At 41.2% G+C, this 21,617-nt stretch overlaps 2 protein-coding genes across 13 annotated transcripts in view; one reads left to right on the top strand and one right to left on the bottom strand.

Annotated features, from left to right (window-relative positions):
• The window catches only part of Ufsp1 (UFM1 specific peptidase 1), a 36,729-nt gene that overhangs the window by 912 nt on the left and 14,200 nt on the right, over positions 1-21,617 (bottom strand). The window contains exons 1-3 of one of the 7 annotated variants that reach the window (XM_031986100.2): positions 2,941-3,090; positions 839-1,004; positions 243-413 (exon numbers count right to left, since the gene is read on the bottom strand). In XM_031986100.2, the coding sequence (XP_031841960.1) occupies positions 243-413; positions 839-973 (306 nt within the window). In that variant the 5' untranslated portion in view covers positions 974-1,004; positions 2,941-3,090. Of the gene's footprint in view, positions 1-242; positions 414-838; positions 1,065-1,759; positions 2,617-2,647; positions 2,789-2,820; positions 3,091-21,617 lie in introns of those variants that run through there. The other 6 variants (XM_031986109.2, XM_031986118.2, XM_031986092.2 and 3 more) reach the window with 6 other exon arrangements.
• Positions 3,034-12,468, top strand: LOC116431095 (transmembrane protein adipocyte-associated 1 homolog). 6 transcript variants are annotated; one of them, XM_076365904.1, is made up of 8 exons: positions 3,034-3,184; positions 3,790-3,989; positions 4,156-4,451; positions 4,528-4,724; positions 4,795-4,855; positions 4,926-5,112; positions 5,195-5,324; positions 7,508-12,468. In XM_076365904.1, exons 2-8 carry the CDS (start codon positions 3,841-3,843, stop codon positions 7,658-7,660), a joined length of 1,173 nt encoding a protein of 390 aa, XP_076222019.1. In that variant the 5' UTR covers positions 3,034-3,184; positions 3,790-3,840; the 3' UTR covers positions 7,661-12,468. The 6 variants fall into 6 exon arrangements, with proteins under 6 accessions (XP_076222019.1, XP_076222014.1, XP_076222018.1 ...); XM_076365899.1 differs by lacking the exon at positions 7,508-12,468 and having other exon boundaries at positions 5,195-6,649; XM_076365903.1 differs by lacking the exons at positions 3,034-3,184; positions 7,508-12,468 and adding an exon at positions 3,199-3,590 and having other exon boundaries at positions 5,195-6,649.

Genomic DNA, 21,617 nt, shown 5'->3' with positions numbered 1-21,617 from the left:
TTCTGTTTCTTTGTGTATCAAAGTTGCGATATAAACAGTCACTTCAATTAAGAAAGGTACGTAGACTATTAAAACCGTATGTTAAGCTTATTTTAATAATCGCGTAAAATAATTAAGAATTATTTCAATAATCGTTCCCTTTTCCTTAACTTCGCTGTTACAATCACTCATTGGGAAACGACAGGAACAAATGAAACAAGGAATAATCTTAAAGAAGTGACGAAGGGGATGCTAATGCTTACTTCGAAGCTCCCTATCCATTCCCTCGACCCAATAAAGGATTTCTCCTTGTCTTCCAGCGCGACAAGTATTTCCTGCACGCCCCTGACACTAGGAGCAGATTGCTCCAATTTCCGGGTCTTCGTGATCCACGAGCAGATCGTCTGCAGCGTTCTGTATCCGCACCCCCAGCCCTGTATATTAAATGATTGCGGGATGAATATTAAATTGGCAAAAGCAACCTACAAAAGTATTGTTCCAAGGACTATTTATTTTAGAAGACAACAACAGAGTGTTGCTCCTAGAAGTACCCTTCACTTTCCATCGATTTTATATCCGTTCGATCGAAATCGAATGAAATGTTAATTCTTAGAGCACAAATTTCATGCAGATCATAGTATATTCTAGTATATGATAATTCAGTGCTGTGAAATATTTCATGTATTCTCATTTTATCGCGCTTGGAATCAGATACCTTTATCATAGCGGTCAAACTTTTGTTTGGTCTTAGCTTAGTAAACCGATCCATCAAATATTATCATCCGCGGTCTAATTATTAAGGATAAAATGAAATTGGATTTCCCTGTCTTTTGTTGATCTCCGAACAACAATTACAGACCTTATCGTTGAAACCGTCGCAGCCGTAATGCCAATACTCATAATCGCCGCGTACCAGGAAGCTTCTACCCGGCTCGGGCGAAAGAATGTCCCGATGAACATTTTCCAACAGACTGCTCGTGTAATCAACGGTCATTATGTAATCGCGTAACGAGTATCGTCCAAACCTGCGCAAAAAGATTTCTATTTTTCGAAAGACCGGCTCGAATGTTATTCCACCCCTTCTCCTATAACATTGAGTCAGACTTGCGATAGAAATTTTCAACCGAATAAATAAAATATTATTTGTTAAAGTAAACGTAAAATGAAATTCTTTGCTTTTTCCACTAAATTATTAATTAGTAATATAAAGTAGTTACCAAGTATTGTTGCGAAAGAAACGAAAGGTTAACACCAGATCTACAGAACCCGTCAGTTTAGTAGATATTAAATTTTATAAACATTATATAGTAAAAGGATAAATTAATTTTGATCGATACAACCATACGAATACGTAATCCTGAATCTGTTATTGAACCTTTAATTTAACTTTAGCTTACGGATTAACACTAGACTTACTGACATTTACTGTACAGTTTGTTCTATTGTTCTTAGAAAAATTATGATCCGTTTATTTAGATCTTAGAAATTAGAGGTTTAAGAGTAGACAATTAGGATACATATTTGCATAACTGCCTTAATAAAAATCGACCCGAACATTTACCAAATAATTCTTATAAAATTCAATATGAGTCAAATTCACTCGTTCCGTGAATGTAGTGTTAAATATCCGTAAATCTAGTGTTACACCGAATTTTTTAAATTCCTCGTATATGATGGAACGGCTTAAAAGTAACGGGGAGGGCTAAGTTACTCGCGATCAGTTCGGAAAACGGTAACCAGTCCACGCGAGACGGACCAAATGGTAAATGGAGCGCGTTACTTCGTATTTTCCCAGTTTACGAGCGACTCGCCACCACTCCAGTAATTCTCGAACCACCGAAACCGTCAGGTAACTTGCTCGAACGTGTTCGGTAACGAGTCAGTGAATCTCCGATCGCTTTCCATTCGGCGTCATCGAACCACCAGTTCACGGGTTCGCGTGTTACAACGTGGAAACAGTGCGGACACAGAAGTTTCACTCGACGCCATTGTGGGTTTCCAGTGTACATACGTGCGACAAGAATTGTTTGTTTCACACTCGTAATTAACAATCACGAGAATAATCAAATAATCGTACCAATTAAAACAGTGAAAAATATAGGGGACATTTTTCTAAACTTTTAACACGATGATTGCCATGGGGGTCACCGGTGACCAATTAAATCAAATTACTATAATTCATATAAATAATGCTACCTAATACGGTGACATTCACCTAGATGATCACGCAATAATAACAATGCAATTCAATCGAATGACTTAATACGTTCGCGGACGTGAATGCTATAGCATTCATTTCCATTTTGATGCAAAATGACATGAATGCTATAATATTGAAATTTATGGGCCACATTGTCATGAATTTCATTTTACATAGCCTTAACTTTTTGAAATTATTATGCACTTTAACCCTCGGACTACGGCATTTGCATTTTTTCTATTTCTGCGGGTCATTAAAATTTCTACTGTCCGCGAACGTGTTATATTGTATTTTTCCCATTCCGAGTATTTTGTACTATGAAATCGTGCGGCATTCAACGTATTAATAATATTCCTCTCCAACGTGCAGTGTTCTAATCATTGAAAGACCATAAACAATCACCCCAGAAAGTTGATTCGAATTATTTTCTATCGAGTTAACTCGGCTCGTACTTTGAATTCGTAATACCGTTTATAGCGCCCGCCATGCGCAGCCGCGATGCGCGGCGACTGGAGGAATAACGCATCTTGTGGCAGATACATCACAGGTACCGTCTCGCAGCAAAACTTCTGCACGCTCATTGTTCTGAGCTGATAGCCTGAATCACATCCTTTATGATACGCGTGAGAACGTTGCGTCACCTGTTTTTGTCCGCCGCGGAGACTGTGCCAGCAGCTACGTACTCTAAGTTCGGCTCGCAGTCACGCGCATTTCGTTACGCGTTCCTGTTCGTCGCTGTTAAGTACGCGGTCGTCAGTTACCTTATCCGACGTTACTGGAACGGAAAGCGTATCGGCGAGACTGATCCCACGGAATGGACGCTGGGCAATTCGTCGCAAAATGTCAGTCGGTCCGCGGAAACCCCCACGGATAAGACAAAGAGACAAACAGTGCTAGTCAGCGGAAAAAGAACTGCGGAGTACGCAGCGCAACGGGATACGTGAGACTCAGCCGAAGGACAAACGATTCACGGGGACGATGATGGGACCGCAGATTTCGTCCACGGTACGTTTACGCGATACGTATCGCGGTTTTATTCGATTAGCGGTAATCAATCCGCGACGGCCACGGGCCGATTTATCGTTACGATTTTGAGAGCTGGCTACGCGATTGTCCAGACCACTTATCGATTTTCTAGCCGTTTGTCGAGAGATTTGAATACATTCGCCGAGAGCGGGTGTGTTTAGATTTCGTTAGGCTGATCGTGACCGCCGCTTGTCACTTTCTAGTGAGACCGAAGGTCGAGGATTGGGAATACTGCCAAGTATTTTAGGTTATGTTTATTATCTCACTGAGCTGGGCATCGTAGGTGTTTGTGCGCATTTGAATTCTGAGCGCAGCGTTTGGGGGGACCAAAATGTGTTGGGAGGCTTGCTTCCTTTATCTAGGAGTTTGGTAAACTGAAGAAATGGTATACAGTTCAGTGAACGTTACTGGAGTATTTTCTTCTTTTTTATCATGTATGCTATGAATGTAGAAAGTTTGTAGTTGAATCATTGGGTTGAACATAGTTTGCAATGGTTTGTGATGCGTAATAAATGTCAGAATTGTTTTGTGGGAAGTAGTTCTTTGGTAGCAGCGAATATATTGTTTGTTTTTTTTTTCAACAGTGAAAGCTCAAGGAATGGTTCGAGGGTAACTCATAAGGCACAGTAGAAATTATGTATGGTGTGGTACGCGAGCAAGTTTCTGAAAGCTGGTTACACATGTATGACTTAAGCAGTACAATGATCCCTAATGTTAGTTCACCAATGAATGACGAGGAGCACTTTTGCAAGTTAATCTTATACAAGGAAATTAAGGATTCAAGGTATGTAGTTGTCCTCGTATTCATTGGAGAATTCAATGTACTGTACAATGTCATTCAGAATTAATGTTCTATGATAAGTATTATCAACTCTTATAAGAAAGTATTATCGTTAGTAACAATTAAAACTAATGAGAATCACTGATCTAATGTGTTTCTATTTTTCCAGGGTACGAATATGGGATATTATCATATTGATACCAAATCTCTTGTTTCTCTTATTCATCGCAGTGAGATTTAACAGAGCACGGCTTAAATTGAGAGCAACGAGTAGTCCAATATTTTTAGCATTTTATGGACTTGTCATTTGTAACGTAGTGATTTCAGTGATACGATGTGTAGTATCAATGACTGTAAACGCAGCTGCTACAGTTGGTGGTAAGGTCGACAAAGTACTGTGGGTTACAGTTAGATTCTTCTTATTATCCACAGAGATGAGCGTACTCATTTTTGGTTTAGCCTTTGGTGAGTCTAACTTCGGTAGAAACACATTTTCGATAGAAATGCAAGACTTTAAATGCATTTTAATTTCTTCTTAAAGGACACTTGGATAGTCGTTCAAGTATTCGTAGAGTACTACTTGCCACATCATTCATAGCACTGGCTTTTACTATAACCCAAGGGACATTGGAGCTAGTTTTACCAGATGATACATTCCACATTCCCAGTAAAGATTTTTATGTATTTGGTCATGGGGGTATGATGTTCTGGTTCTGCAGCAGTCTTGTTTTCACAATAGTAAGTTGACGCGAGATAACCCTATTACTGACGGAATTATATTAGGATACTAATCATACTTTCATTTCAGATATACCTTTTTATATTAATACTGCCATGGACACGGTTAAGAGACCGTTTAACCCTCCCAAGTACGTGAATGATGATACAGAACCAAAGAATACTTTGTACTTCTGTCTTACAAGCTGTTTTCTGTTACAGCAAAAAAAAGTTTTTACATCTACGCTGGTACATTAGCCATGCTAGACTTGGTACAATCAGTTGGTGCAGGCTTTTTAAATTATACACAGAATCCTGTGGGTTTATGCATCGTGGACTTTACAGCCGCTATTTACCTAACTCTTTTCACACCATTGGTTTATCACACATTCCTGTCAGAATTTCTCGGGTAAGTGGATTTGCTTAACCCTTGCGTCATTAATTACAATCCTATTTTAAATAGTAGCCGTTCACAACGAGTATCATTTCAGGGTTTCACAGCCCTCCATCATGTTCTCCTACAAGGCTCAAGTGGACGATGCAATGGACGAAGACACAGTGTCCCTACCGCATCAGCAGAGTTTCTCGTCGCTGAAAACAGACAGCGATTACATATACCAGGTCCATACTCCGTCTATTCACATGCCCTTATACGATTCGCAGATATTAAAATCATCTCCCTCGAAACACAAGGCTTCCTTCCACTCCCTGGCTTCCCAAAAGGATTCGAAAACCGCTAGCGGGCACGCCTATGAATCCACAACCGCTTTGTACCGCTCCACCTCCGGGATTAAGAACTTCTCCAGACGGCTTGGCACGGAGAAGGCCGGCGCGATCTTGAAAAACTACCCGCTCGCCAGATCAGACAATTTTATCGATTCGAAGAAGAGCACGCCCGATCTAAGATTTCCTAGCACTGCTTGGAAAAGCAGCTCCATATCGCAGATCAAGTATGGTGGGCCTAGTAGCGTCTCCAACCTGCTATTTCCACCAACCACTGCTAGTAATTTTTTGTACAAACCGAAGGCTAACGACAGCAACACGAACCTCTTCTCCCTCACCAGAAAAAGCAGTTTGGATCGTGAGAGGAAAGGCTCGGAAGGGAACGTAGCTCAATACTTTGACATACCTCCTTTGGAGAACACTTTACAATCCATTCTGGATAGCGGTCATCACGACCCTAAAGTGGCAGATAGTATCTTGGTTCAGGAGTCCTTAGATCTTATTGAATCTTCGGGGAATAACTCTGATAAAAAAGAATCGAGTTCTAGTAACCGGTTGACAGATATCGGGACATCCGAAGTAAACGCGGATGAAACGTCAGATTCTGCTGATAATGCTTCCCAGCTGTTACTTTCTAATCATGTTCTCACTAATAAAGACAGATACGAGAAACGTAAGAAGGACTCGAAGAAGAAAGAGTCTGGCGGTCTCAGTGAATACTTACTGTCGCTAACAATGAGCAGCCACAAGTCTCCGAGAGACGGCGAATCAGCTCCCAGTCCTTCCCCTACTGATCAAAAAACCTACACGCAGACTGAGTTGTTGTAAATATTAATTTGAAGTCATTGATGTAAAGTCTAAGTCATTAGTAACCATACGGGATGTCTCTGAGTCTACTTTATCACTTGGAATGTTTTTTTCTCTTCATTTTAATACTTCAGTGGAATTCTTGCCATTGTAGAGTCGATGTTCTCGAAGCAAATGGAAGTGAAAGTTGTTTCAGTATCATGAGAAGAAATATTAAAGACAGGGAAAGTGTTCCTAAGAATAAAGTCAGATGGAACAGCCTGTATATAAGGGAATTTTTTAATTACTTGAGGTCGTTTTTACCCATTGGACTATTAGATGTATCATAGTGTAATATATGGAGGCGCGCACAAATGCTTTATTATATCTGTATATACGGCATGTCTAGATTTAATTAAACTTCTTAATGTAGCCAACGTACATGGTTTTATTTATTTATGACACTAACTTGGCAGTGGATCACGCTAATCTTTTAATTTTCTGCTGCGACGGTACTCGAGGCGAACACAGTCTGCTTTCTTTCATTTGCAACGAGTTCAACCTGCACTGCGCCGCATCATTGTGAATAATTTTCTGCACTTAGCTTGAAAGTGTACATTACTTTATGTTGTATGTTTGCTATTGCGCTCATCGACACATTCATTACCATAGCACGTAGCGTACAGGGGACAGAATCCTTTCTTAATTCCAATAAAAAAGGAAAGATCGCATTTCGGTTGAATTTGTCAATCAGATATCAACTTTGATTTCAAGTGACTTACGAGTACTGATATGGTAATCAATGTGCTAACACGATAAGAATGCGAAAACAAGAAGAGTTACACGTTAACGTCCGGGCTTTGGAATAAAAATTCTACTGGGACAATAGAATTTTATTCTTCTAGAATCAAATCTGCAATCCGATTATCAATTACACTCGAAGAGACATTACTATCGTATCTTTGATTCATTCGCAATTTTCGCACGATATTACCACACATACGTAACACTATTCAAATACAATCAATCAACGCAGTAAGATACGTATCTCTTTTCGTTTCTACATTCTCGCATAATAAACACATTCACGCCTCAATGAACTATGATATCCCCAGAAGAAACATGTGATTCTCAAAGATTTGAAAAGGCTGAATCGGTCTCCAGGAATCAGACGGAAGCGTTGACACTCGGATACCAAAGACAAACGAAAAGAAAAAAAAAAACAAAGAAAAGGGAAACAAAAACAGACTTTGTGTCGAGGAACAAGCAACAACAAGCTATTCTTCTGTTCACAGAACCACAGCGTCTACGATTCGACGCAGTTCGACACGAACTCGACGCCGGTGAATCCCCTGTACGCGGCGTCCCTGCAAAGCCCGGACAGCATAACCGGTTACAGTATAGACAGCCAAGAGGGCCAGACCCAGGCGAACGGTTACCAGCAATGAACGCCGTTGGACCAACGATCCACGACCCTAGAGACTTCGCTGCCGGTCAAAGCCGATGGATTCATTGCGCCAATCGTTCGACGATCGATTCTCATTTCCTGAGATGATGAAAAAGAAGAAGAAAAAAAACTAACGAATTAGGATGACCGTTTCCTCTGCGCGCGAGAAGGGGGAAACGGGACAGGAAGACACGGTGTTCCGCGGGACAGCGTGGGACCGGGACGAGTCTCGGATTCTCGGCACGATTCCTAGACCCGGGATGAATTTAGTCGCTCTCGAAACGATTTTCTAGGGCAATAACATCGAAGCAACGCGTTCTCGGTTTCGTTGCGATAGACGGCATCGGGGTGGCAGCTGATCGGGGGTTGAAAACAGTTGTGACGTCAGTTCCGGTTCTTGGAACAGTTATAGAGGACTAAAATAGAGTTACAGCTGATATACGGTGTATCGATTTTCAGCTGTATCGGTTTTGATTCCGTTGCGTAACTGTTATTTTCAGTGTTATAGCAGTTTGTAGCTGTTATAGAACCAATATAACATCGGTCCCGAAGAACCGGGACTAAAAGCGACATAGATCAAAACCTATATATTTAATAACAGTTTTATGTCTATTTCAGTTCTCTGTAATCGTTTCAGTCGGTATATGACAGTTTCGTACAGTTAATTTCGGAACGTTTTCAATCCCTGGAGCTAATTTCGACGGTCAGGGGATCCAGAGGGCACGTTTGATCGCAGCTGATGCCAGAGCTCCGGATTATCCGTTTGCGCGCGAAACTTGCAACTCCGTTCCGCGATTATCAAGCGGTCCTCTGATTGCCGGTTCAGTTTGAATGATTTATGAATTTGTGAGCTGCAATTGGAGATGTTACTTGCGTTGCAAATTTGTCGGATGTATTATTCGTGGTATTATTTCGTGAGAGTAGCTTATTGTTCGAGGAGCAGCTTCATTGTGGATAATGGGGTTGCTCGGAGACTGGTTCTGAATGATATTATAGATGACGGGTGAGTTAATGGATATTCTCTTGTTCTTTGTTATCATGATTAATGCTGCTTTTTTTCGTGGGAAACACTTTATTTTGTTGTGATGGATAGTACTTAGGGGATGGAACGAACGAATGTTTCTTTCAGTTTCGCTTGCCGCGTTTTTTCATCCCTTATTACTGGGCTACGGACGTTTGTGTATGTATAGCGTTCGCCGGTGTGCGATGCATCGCGAAATTAATGTGTTAATGGTGGTTTGAATAAGATACTTTGTTTTGTGTTTAACACTCACTTCGATGAGGCGGCTTCTGTTGGGAAAGGATCTGTGTTTGCATAAATATCCGCGCGAGCACCGACTCGCCTACCTGGCGAAACGGAATTTGGAAGTAACACGTAGCGATTAATTTAAATATTAATCGACGATCTATTAAACGAGATTTGGAAATAACGCGTAACGATTAATCGAAATGTTGATCGGTGATTTATTAACGATAAGAATCTCAGTTTCAGTTTTGTAGACGGATTTACGAAGTTGAACGTTTAATCCTTGGCCGTTGTTCGGATTAATCCGATAGAATAGAAATTCTCGTAGAAATTTGAAAACGAATCGTGTACTTCAATGCAATTAGAAATAATTCAATTTCGTTCAACTTCAGAGTGAAAGTATTTCACGAACGAAATACGGGAGTTAAATGACATCGTGAAAACGGATAGCAACCGGAGCCTTGAACCGGTACTTAACGATCTGGCGAGATAAATTAATTATGAAATGATCTGGATCAGACTCAACGTGTGTGGGCACCACGCGATCGATGACCGTGTCGCATTTGGTCAGCCGGCTGCTAATGTTATATTCTATATATAGGGTGTCCCGTTTCAATTAATCCGCGCAATTATTTCTCAAATTATTCATTATCCATTATTCATATAAACACGTTTCAGATGGAACTTACTAGACTGCAGATTATATCCTTTGCACTCGACTATCTTCTTCGATTTATTTCATTATTTATTTATTTATTTAATCACTCTAAAAATATACTCCAAACATCTCATTAACAATCATTAATTTCAAGCAAAATAATCATTCCCACCAATACATCATTTTATTTATGTTACTACTTTCCGAATGGGAATGTTAGAGTCGCTGGCCAGTGATCTAAGAAATACCTCCAAGTGCAAAGGACTTCATTAAACAAATCGTAGACCTCGTAACCTACGTCGCCACCTAGAATCAAGAATCGCCATCTTGAAATTTGAATTCAGGATAGGATTAGAATTCACTTGAAACTGCATCGTTGATGATGAATGTGATTGCCAAAAGATAACTATTCGCAAACGAATAGTCTGAGAGACAATCGCGTGGATCGGTCGAAACAGGACAGCCCATGTATACTTTCATGGGGCATCATCGGTTGAATTCACTTCGGGCAATTCACTTGCTTATCGTTTTTCTCTCCGTCCTCCTCACCAAAGAGACACCCGCGGGGGACCCGGTGGCTCGATCCGCGTGATAGATCGAGATCGACGGCCGGGCCCGCGAGCCGAACAAATTTTCCCCTCGCTATTTTCCTACTTTTGCATTGACGGATTCGCTAGAACGACGCGTCGACGAATCGGAGAGTCGATCGGGGAATCGGGATTAACACGCTCGAGATCAAGGGGGAAAATGCTCTTCGATGGCTCCGCTAAACTATTACGAAGACTCCATCCATCGTGTACAAGACGCCCGGTTCAAGCGTGTGCGCCGCCATTCCATCGTAGAAAACGGATGTTTGACATTAACGTTGAACATCCGATACGTTCCTTTCTTTCTTTCTTTTTTTCTTATCGTTCGTCGAAAACGCAAAAATGGACTCGGTGTCCTTTAAAAATATACCGGATCCGTTCGTTTATTCATAGGAAAAGTTATACATTTTTCAGTTCTCGGAGTATTCGCCGTTCCAAGTTCGTCGAGACAAAAATACAACTTCCGAGACTCCGGAGAATGCGTAAATTTTAAATGGATCTGATTAATTGAACCGAGCAGCGACGAATTTGAAATTCAAACCCTCCTGTACGTTCGGGTCTTCATTGATCAGTTTTCCATTTTACTACGTTTTATTCTTTAAGAATGCTGTAGAATTTCAGAGGAGCACTAGAAAATCATTGTTAACGTATGTCCTATTTTTTCAATGATATTTCAAACGCTTCGATGGAATGAAGACCGCGGCAGGGTCAACGTCAACGTGATTCTTTAAAGAAAAAGTCACGGTTACCAATACTCGTAAAAATCGAACAGAATTTGTCGTCTATCCCCGTTAAGTTGTCGAGATTCGTCGGATTTTCGTGAATCAGAGAACTCGACGGAGCGCGCACGTTTAAGCCGGGCGTAATGTATGTATATACACCCTGTACTCTAGTGTAAAGAATATCGTGTTATTTATATATTAATATATACATTATATTTATCGATATTGTATGTCCGTAATTGTACCGTGACTAGATCGGCCGGACGACGGTGGTCCGGCGTTTTCAATTTGATACGTAACGAATTAGGATGAAAGCGGCGCTAAACAGACGGCGGTTGCGTTGATCCGATTAAGTAAGTACTACACTGTCTGGTGTTTTCAACGAAAGTAACTGACGACCCACGGATTAGCGATCGTCCGCGAAGCAAGCAATAATCCGGGGACGGAGCACGTCTCGTCCCATCGAGGGGAAGAGTGAACCAAAGACTTCGGAGTGCGTTGAAGACGACGAAGAGGACACAATAACTTTTTTAAGATTTATCAAAGCGATCGGGGTTGCGAAACGTGAGTGGAACCGACAAGCGGTGGACGAACGTTCGCTGATCCGTGGCGTGTTGGAAAAAAAAACAAAAGGAGACAATTAACCGAGTCAATCGGCACCTTTGACCCTGCGTAGGGTCGAATTCCTGAGATCAAACGTTTTTTTTCTCCTTTAGGGGCTAAGAAAGATTAAATTTTGACCACTTTCTGACCGTTCTCTTTCGTTCACGAGCTTCGAGTCGCGACGATTGCGACAATAACGTGTTCTTTCGGTTTTTATATACTAAGAAATAGAATTTTTCATTCGTGAGGCGAACGCTGAGGATATTTATAAGTATCCGGACCGGTCCGGATGTTTCGATGTCACCGATTGTCGAAATCTGAGGAAGAGTTGAGCATCTTGTATCGAACGAACTGTGCTCCACGGATTAGTGCATCGAATACTGACGCTAAACCGAGGATCTACGTTCTCCGGCGCGGCGGGAGTGCGACAGCGTTCGGTAATCCGTGGCGCAGTCATATCACACTTCGAAGCATTCCGATTCGTTCAACCCTTCGTTCTCCGCCTGATTTTTCTACGGTTCGCAGAAACCGTCGACCCGCGAGTTTTCGCGAGGCTCGGCCTCCTCCTGATTCGAGGGAGGAATCCTGTGAATTTCAGGCGCTCGGTGATCCGGGAATGGGAGGGGATCGACGTTAACTCGATCTCGGATATTTTTTAGCGTCCGAGACTGTCGGACCTTGTAAATAAACACGAGCATGAGAAGAAGCAAGCGAAACAAAGTGAGAAAACAGAAACGGAAAGTAAACGAGAAAGAAGCGAAACGTGGATTTTTCTTCGTCGCGAGAAACACGCAACGAGCCCCACTGTCAATTTTTTCGCGGTTGAATTCGCTCCGAGTCACTCGTGTACTTGTACTCTACAGGCTGATTTATCTTGTAAACTCTCTGGCAATGTGATCCTCTTTTGTAATTGTCAGCTACTGGGATAAGTGAAAGGCAATACGCGTAACACGATTATATATTTAATGAGAATAAAATTACATTTCAATCGGACCTTGAACCTTCACCAGCCTCCGAGAGTTTCGTAACGCTTTGAGAATCACGAACCGAGGGTAATCAGGAATAATAGAATTAATTTGCGAAACCTCGGGTACATTTCAGCGATTTTCTCGAAATAGATCCCATTGGTTTTTAAACGGTAATTTAAGTTTCTCACGTGCAACGTGATGTCATTGCGAGGTCGACAAGCTAATTCGAAACTTTCGGTCGTTGGTGTCCAGTGCATCTTTTCAACCTTTACTTTCGTTTTTCCTTCGCCGTGGTATACCTCTCGTTTTGATTAAATGGAGGAAGAACTTCCACGGTGCAATGACCACGCAAAGGAGATGGAACAGCGCGGTGCAGATCGATATCAATATTGTCTTTGCTGGCTAACATTCCGGTCGCTATCTTTAGTACGAAACGAAGTTACGTCGATACACACTGTGGACTCGCCCTTACGCTATCGATACCGTCTAAGAAACATTACGGGTGAATTAAATGGAAGTGAAGGGTTACCGTCGATTATAATTAGATCAGCTATATAATTAGAAGTACTCATTAAGGTCGATTCCAATAATAATGTGATTCTGAAAGGCTCAATGAAAGATTGATTCGAGACACGTACGCGAGACGAGAATCGCAACATTCAAGAGAGTTATATACAGTCGACGGACGAAATCAGAAAAATTATATAATAATACGTTCGAGCCTTATTTCACCTTCAATTCGAGTGGAATCTAATAATAATATCATTATTACACATAGTAGCATATTATTTTAACCCCTCTGATAGCTTCGATATGTAAAATCGAAAACTACAAATAATTTCATTATTCAACTAACCAGTGATTGACTTGTGATTTTTTTTCTTTCGGTGTTTAAGACGAATCGTTGCGTAATTTAGTTTTTTATGAAAACAGATGTTAGAAGTTTAAGAGAGTCTCGTCTGCAAAGGATTAATAGAAAATTGTCGATCGTTAAGTGTTAATATTACCAGAATAGTTGAATGAAATCGAAGTTGAAGGTTCAATCGACTTCACGCTGAATCGCGGGAGTTGTTGCCAGGGTAAAAGAAAAAAAGGGAAAACGTGGTTCCTGAAAGGCTGACCGGAAGATGATTTTCAGGCACCTGAATTTTCGCTCTGATAGGGCCGCACCGACAGTCTATAAATACAAAGTGCATGCATGCGCATTATTCGCGCTCCAACTTGCACCACCTTTTCATGGACAAGGCTGCCGTGCAACGATTACTCACAGTAGACCGATCACTTGCTCCTTCCATTCAACTGAATCTCGTTGCACAATATCGGGAGCGGAGTTTTCGCGTGCAGAGGAAAAAAAAAAGGAGTGCATCAATTCCCTCGATCGAGCTGTTTACGAAAACAATCGCCGTATTTTCCGTTTTCTTTTTTTAATGTTTCCAAAGATACTCCGCTGTACGATTATCGAACAATCCATTTCGTGGAAAATGTGCGCAACGATCTCTCGCTTTCTCGGAAGCCCGATCCCAGGAAGTATAATTTATTACGTTCCTGGGAACTGTCGGCGCTTATTACGAGGATGTCGTGAAATATTCCGACGGATATTAGAATATTAATTTAAGAAAAGTTAGATCGACTCAAATGGGAGCAGAATATCGTTGCACTACTGAGCTATTCGAACAGAAACTCTTCGCGATTGAATCGAACATCGGAGACAAAAAACTCGCAGAAATGCTCCAAGCGAAAACTACCCCTGCGCCGCAGTGGATTCGCTACCGCCCCCGCAACTCGCGACAAACTTCAATAATTCACGGCGTGGATCGATAAGCTTCGAATTATCCGTGAAATATTTATCCGGCGACTGGTGTTCCTATTCGACAGCCAATAACGTTAATTGCTGTTCGAAGGGGCACTGAATTGTGCGAACCGATCGACACGGAAGTTCGCTGCGTCCCCAAGGAAGTGCAGTAGTGCCTCGAAAGTAGAGCATTTTTGCCTTAATAGTAGACACTGTTTATAATTTCTTTCACTAATAACCGAGAGCAATATCACCAGCGATTTCTTAAATACGTGTCTACTATTGAGGCACTACCGTAAATGGTCATCCATAAGTTTCCATATGTCTGGAGAATTTTGTAACAATGCAAATGAAACATATTACTATTTTAATCAATGCTGTATCTACATTTATTATTAATCTTTTTCATCTTGTCTCAGGGTCTTTCATTATTTTCCCTTGGTTTGTATGAAAGAATTTTGATCGTGACGTAGAGAGTAATTATACAAACAACTCGAATACAAACTCATAGACTGACTCTACGGAAACCAACTCTACCGTGACTCCCTCCGCGGGAGTTCCCCGACACCGAGGCGTTGATATAGAAAAAAAAAGGAAGGAAAAAAAAATTTCCACAAGGATGACTCCCCGGGACGCCTAGTTATCTGCCGCGAGAAAAGGGGATGAAAAATTTGTTAGGTAAATGAGTTCTTGACCAGGCAGAGCCGTGTTATCGAGATCGAGTAGGACGCCTTCCCCTAATGACACCGGCCTAATTAAGTCTTGCCTGATTTTAATCAGCGCCACCGTACGTACCCAAGCAGTTTAGACAATGTCGCCGGCTGAATAAAGGGATGGCCCAAATACCGGCCTGTAGCGTGGTAATTAGGGATGCGCGTTGTGTGTAGGTGTTAGCGTTGCTGTTGTTGTTTTTTTTTCGTCTTCCTCGGGACGAACAAGGAAAATAATGTTGTTTAGTCGCGTCGGTGAGCACGGGGACGGGGAGAGAATTATATAGGGCATCTGTTGAAGCGAACATCGGAGCGACCACGTTGCTGGGTACTTTGTGGAGGCAGAAATTGGGGAATTATCTTGGTCCTTTGTGGGAGCTGGAATTTCGGGTGAATTATCTCGGTGCTTTGTACAAGCAAATATCGGCAAAATTATCTTTCGTCTCTGCGGACATTGAAAATAGAGGAATCGCCTCGGATCTACGATTAATCGGAAATTCGAGTGGATACCTTGAATCTCGATGGTCGAAGGAAAATTATCTTGGATTCAGAAGTAGACGTTCGGGAAATTAACCAGAGTCTACGTGGAAATGTCATACTCGTGTACAAAATTTGAAAATTATTTTGGATTTATTAAGAAGCAGAAATTCAAGAAATTATCCGGAATCTACATACATAGAAATTTGAAATTCAAACGTGTAGCTTGAATTTCCGTGGAAGCGTTTGGATTACCTTCAACTCCGATAAGAGAAATTGTGAAAATTGTACTGGACATAGAAGCAAAAAATAGTAGATTCGCGTTGGATCTCTGTAGAACGAAAAACCCGACTAATCGAAAAACCGGGAATAACGAAAGTTAAATAAAACCGAGGCATTATTGGGTTAACGGAGTTCGAACGTATCAAGTTTGGAACGTTTGGTAGTTTTTTAATCGAATGAATTTTAATCGGTCAACAGGACGGAATCTCGACGGTCCGGCGATGTATTCAGAATCCTTGATACCGATCACTATATACGGGTGGACGAAGGATTCGAACTATAGAGAAAATGCGGTTTTGGCGGCGTTCCAAAAAATGGGATTGTATCTTCGCCGGGTCGCGTTAATACGCGCTGTCTGTTTGGATAGAACCGGAAAACTGTCGGGACGTCTGGAATCCGTGATATCAAGTTTTCCCAACTTTAATTAATTATCGCCCATCTCTCTTCCATTTCGTTCACATTCTGCCGCGAAACACAACAAAAACACGACCTCAAAGACAAGTCTTCCGATATTCATTGTCGACATCGTAGTAGACGTTTCTGCAGTTTCAGACAGAAACCGAGTATACTTAAAGTTCCATAAAACAACAGAAACTGTCTATCGGAATACCCTTCACAGGAAGCAGAGTGAGAGAAAACCTCGTTTAAATTACAAATTATATGAAGACAGTTTCGTTTCAACTTACAATTATACATTCCCAGAATCAAATAAACTATGCGATATTTAAAAAGGAACAGCTCTGTTTGTTGGAAAAGGTGAACCAATTCACAGAAACTTAATAAACACTGAAATAAGAGAACCTTCCAATTCCCTCTAAAGTCAACTTTCCGTACCTTTTTTATAAATATTTAATATTAAACTTGGTATAACACATCACTATGTAAAGTATCGAGATAAAACAGTTCTGTCGTCAGATTCACGAAACATCTGTATTTTGTCAGTAAATATTGAATATTTCGAAAACATTTCGAGTGCAAAGCGTTGACATTTGAAACGACCAATAGCGCTAAGCAAAGGATACGGAATCAATCATATTTTCATTAAATTCGCAGTGTGAATAAGAAAACTCAAATTAAGGTCGCCGTTGGAAAAATTCTTCCGATTATTAAAAACAAAAACGACGAAGAACATCGCTGGAAGTGATCCATTTGAAAATTTATCATCCCTTAGAGCCGTATATTGCCGGGGTCCCATGCGAAACCGTGTCAGAGCGTTGGAGCGCTAAAACCAACACCGACTGATTCTGTTTTCCCCCGATCGGACACCCTCCCGTGGGGGTGTATTTCTTACAGCGGATAAATGGCGCCTGAAGACCTAGTTCTCGGATGTTCAAGGATACCCGGGACATTAAAGTTCGCGCCGGGCGCAACGCGCTCGCTATTTAAGGGCTCCACGGCCACGTTCATTTCCTGCCCGTTACCGTCTAATCGCCGCCCGCGCGGGCTGTAAATCCTTTTTATTTTTATCAACGCCCCGAATTAACAACGCCACTCATTACCCGCTAAATCTCGCTCTTCCTCACTCCGTTTGTTCTCTTAAGTTTCCTTCTCTCGCGTTTCGACTGCTTTATTTTCTCATTTACAAGACAGTCTTTCCCGGTACTTCTGTGCTTATTATCTACACTTCCCTTTTACGCCCTCTTCTTTTTTATGATTGCTCTTGCTTCGATCGATTCGAAATTACAATGACGCTGAACTTTCCTGAGTGTGTAAGAGTTGAAGTTAATCAATTACTTAATTTTATTATTAAATATTTATTAAATCAATAGGATGCCAATACATTAGTATGTGACTTCAAAGTCCCGAGCCTGTAGAGGGTTAACACTAAAACTACCGAGTTGAATTACCTTTTAGAAACTTCTCTGTAGAAAATCCCAGAATGTATCTATCGAGACTTCAATTGATCTTAAATTCGGTTTGCGTATTGCTAAATTAATGTCTTTAATAACTTCTCAGAGAAACATCTTTTCAATAATTGCAAGAAAAGAAATCAGGAAAGGTCACTCTGACTCATCTGGTAGCTTCAGCGTTAAATAAACGTGGAAGAAACTTTCTACCGAGTTACATCATTTTTAATAAATCCCTTGCTCCACCCCCATTTTACCTAGTCATTCATTTCCCTTCTCGTCCCACTTTCACCATTTAGCATTCTCGTTTGCGAAACTATCCTCTCCCTTTTCCCTATATTTTCTCAAGCAAATCCTCTTCTTTCTCTTACCCGCCTCTTCATTACACTGTAATACTACCCTCTTTGTTTTGTCATCGATTCATGTTTGCCACTCGAGTCTCTTATTTACGAAGCATCGTCCTTCGCGTCCCCCTCGCTTTCACCTTTATCCCTAGCCTCCTCATTCTGCAGCCTACCTTCGACTACCTTGTTACCGAAGACAATATTGTTGTCCCGGAGAGGAAGCTCGGGTTTCAGTGCTCGGTGAAAGTCTTCGCTTCGCCCGTGAACGATCGATTTCGCCTGGTATTTAAGGACACGCGTCAGGTATACGTTTCCAGGCTGTGACGTACAGCTCTCCCGAGAAAGGACATCAATGCGTTCAAGCGCGCGTAAAACACCGACGCCTGCAGACGTAACGGAGGACGGACGGTCGGCTGGTTTGGGATACATGCGCGCCCACCAGCCCGGCTGCCATCATCTCAAATTGCAATCAATAGACGGCCGACGAGACGGCGCCGAAACGTGCCTTTATCCGACGCGGGCAACAATACAAATAGAGGGTGTCGCGAAATCCACGCGAAATTTTCTCCTCCTCTTTCTCGCTCGTCCTTGATCGGGCGAGCCGATTCATTTCGCGCGAAGTCAATAGACAACGTTTGGCTAGCCATGTTTTTGCACTTTCGAGGAAGGGTGCTTGATACCATTGTAACCTTTGGTACGACGACCAAAGTGGCAAGGAATGAAACAACAACGTTGTTTCTGTTAGATTTGCTAGCAATATCGAAATTAAAAATGCTCTTTCAGTGATGTAGGAGACCTTGGTTACTGGCGTGACTTATGACTTTCAAGCACGAAAGGATCGGTTTGTTTTAAATAGGGAGCAATCGATCGGTCCTTTTTAGATCCCGACCCTTTACACTCGAGAGATACACTCTCGACTTGATTTAGTAAAATTAGAAAGTTTTATATATAAAACAACTTTGTTTCTTAATTTATGGTTTTCAGTAGTCCTCATTGAGAACTGTATATTTCCAGTGAAAAACTCTTGAGTGTGAAGGGTTAAGTTGAGAAGATGAGTATACTTTAAAATGATGGAAGCGTATCGTTGATATTGGCAGCGATGTATTACGTTCTGTTGTTTAAAGAATAATTTCTTCGGGAGTAATTAGTGCTGATGATAATGCGATCGATCCGTCCCGTTTTCTTTCAGATTTGATTTAGTCGCGAAAACGCCAACCCCCGATATTCTATCCCATTGTTTGCAGAAGCTCGTAAACTGTTTAAACTGCCCCCGCTTTGTTTGCGATTCGAATCGAAGCACCCGGTTGGTGGGTCCGCGAGGCGCCAAGCGGTTTCAAGATTACGAAGGAAAGCGTTCAGGCGCCGCGTCGCCCCGGCAAGCAACATTCCAATGTCAAGATCGTAAATCAGAAACGCGGCCCGGTCGAACGTATTCGTCCGAGAAAGAAACCCATAACGACGGAAGAAAATTGCTGGGATGTTTGTTTAGGGGACGAAGACCAGGCTTGATTAACATGGAACGATATTCCATTAAGGAGAATCGAGATTATCCTTGTTATACATCGTCATCCTTTAGAAATTCTGTTGCTTGAAACGATATTGGAACTTTGAATGTTGAAAATAATTTCAATTATCGCTGAATCGTTTCGTTTAGACGTTGAAGACCAAGTGCGACTGACATAGAAATATTTTGGTACGTATTTTGGTAAGTATTTTTGTCAGGGAGATCGACTGAGACAAAATTGTATCTTCAAAAGTTGAAATTAATTCCAATTATTCCTGTCTAATTTTATGTACGTGCTAAAGAATAGGTTCGATTGAAATAGAACAGTATACTGGTAAAGAAGATCAAGTGAAATGGAATCGTGCCTTCGAAACGTTCAAGTTAATTCCAATTATTCCTAACTAATTCGATTTGACCGCTACAGAGCAGGTTCCATTGAAACAGAACAGTATCTCGCTATAATATTCCTTATTATACATTATCTACTTCCAAATCCTATGGCACAGAACGAAATCGTGCTACTTAATTATTACTTATCGCTATTGCTCGTAATCGCTACTTAATTTTAGTTACCAAATAATTCATTGTATCCCAGAAATTATGAAACGAATAGTCAATTAAAACGCTAAATCTCCATTGAGATCCGTCACCAGAATTAAACAGATATTTGTATTCTCGTTTAATTGGGCTGCGAGTTCGAGATTACCGTTCATTGTTAAACACTTGCATAACACAGTTTTTCGGCGGATACGCTCCGAATGCATAATTCATAATGTATCGGCCATAATTCATCTTCCGACCTGGTCATAAATCATTTTCCGCCGGTAGAAGCGGCGAAGTACGTAGAAGGAGGCGCTTAATCGTTATCGATCGGGCTCGAGCTGCGCGAATAATGGAAATCACCGTTCGATCGTTATAGAACGCCATTGCCCGGCCGCGGATCAATTTACTCGCATCACGACCGTTTTCCAATTCGTCCCCCCGCGATAACGAACTCGCGATTGCATGTGCATCAGAAAAACAATGTCCGATAATTGATCCGATGGAATCTCGGGGTGGAAAGCTCGCCGATCGCCGTCACCATTCTCTCGTCGACAGATGACGGGGCGCGATCAGCACACCGATGATCATGCTAATCAGTTTCACGCGATAAATCTCGATTCGGCGATATTCGATTTTCGTTATTTTGGAAGAAGATATTGGGAACACTTCGAGCTTCTTATATAGAAACGATTCATTTGAAAAATATCACGATTCCCGTGTAATTGAACCTTTTGCAATATAATTATTTTTCTAGTTTGATCTATGCCATCTCTGATTTAAGTTTTCTGGTTTTCGTGTCTCATTTTAGGCATGGAGAAAGTGCTATCTAAAATTTAGGTCTTTACTAACGATAAGACGTCTATAATATCCACATTCAAATATTTAGTTTATTATTGTTTATATTTTTGTAAAGTATGGTACTTCTTAAAATATTTTCATACATGCAAAAATAGCTTCCTGTCGCAAGTTTCACAGAAGCATATTGTTCACCGTGGAGGTTTTGTTACGATTAAGAGCATACTAATCAGTCATTATGTTTGTCTCAAGGATGTACACTTATTATATATAAATAATTTACCATCTAACCGATTTTTAAGTATTCCAGGGGAAAATAGTTATGTCACGGCAGAGATGACTTCATACTCCAAAATAATTCGTCTAATAAAAGTCTAATTCGAGATTCTATTCGGACAATAAATATCTATTCGATGCATCTATCAGATAATAAATGTATTAAATAGGTATGAGAAATCTAATATCCACACAATGTCCGTTTATCTAATATCTAATATCATTAATTTACGAAATACTCATGTTCAGCGTTCGGTAATACCGACACTTGAGTCGTTCGATTGCCAATCCGATCAGCAAAACGGAAACTAGAAAAACTCGATGAAATCGCATGCACGAAGATCCTATCGATGTTTCCTAATATTCGAAAATATTCCAAAATTGGAGTCAATCGCTTTAACCCGTGGACGATTCGTTTGTTAATAACAATCGCGTAATTGCGATTGTTATCGGTCACCTCCTCGTGATCGCTGTTTTTTATCAATTCATTTCTCGATGGTTTAATAAGCGGAATTAGCAAGGTGGTCGGAGGCATGAAAACGTCCAATAAATTTCGCCGTGGCCCTATCGTGAGCCCTCATCCCCAACGGTGAACAGATTTTTC

The sequence above is a fragment of the Nomia melanderi genome, chromosome 3 (genome assembly GCF_051020985.1).
Source record: "Nomia melanderi isolate GNS246 chromosome 3, iyNomMela1, whole genome shotgun sequence".
NCBI lineage: Eukaryota > Metazoa > Arthropoda > Insecta > Hymenoptera > Halictidae > Nomia > Nomia melanderi.
The sequence above is the reverse complement of the archived record's forward strand: the minus strand, read 5'-3'. Positions and strand labels throughout refer to the sequence as shown.

Bases quoted from the DNA above. Each gene is read 5' to 3' on its own strand.
- LOC116431095 (XM_076365899.1), top strand. From the start codon at position 3,841: ATGTATGGTGTGGTACGCGAGCAAGTTTCTGAAAGCTGGTTACACATG. The intron at 3,990-4,155 runs GTATGTAGTTGT...CTATTTTTCCAG, and splicing joins AAGGAAATTAAGGATTCAAG to GGTACGAATATGGGATATTA. The intron at 4,856-4,925 runs GTACGTGAATGA...TTTCTGTTACAG, and splicing joins AGACCGTTTAACCCTCCCAA to CAAAAAAAAGTTTTTACATC.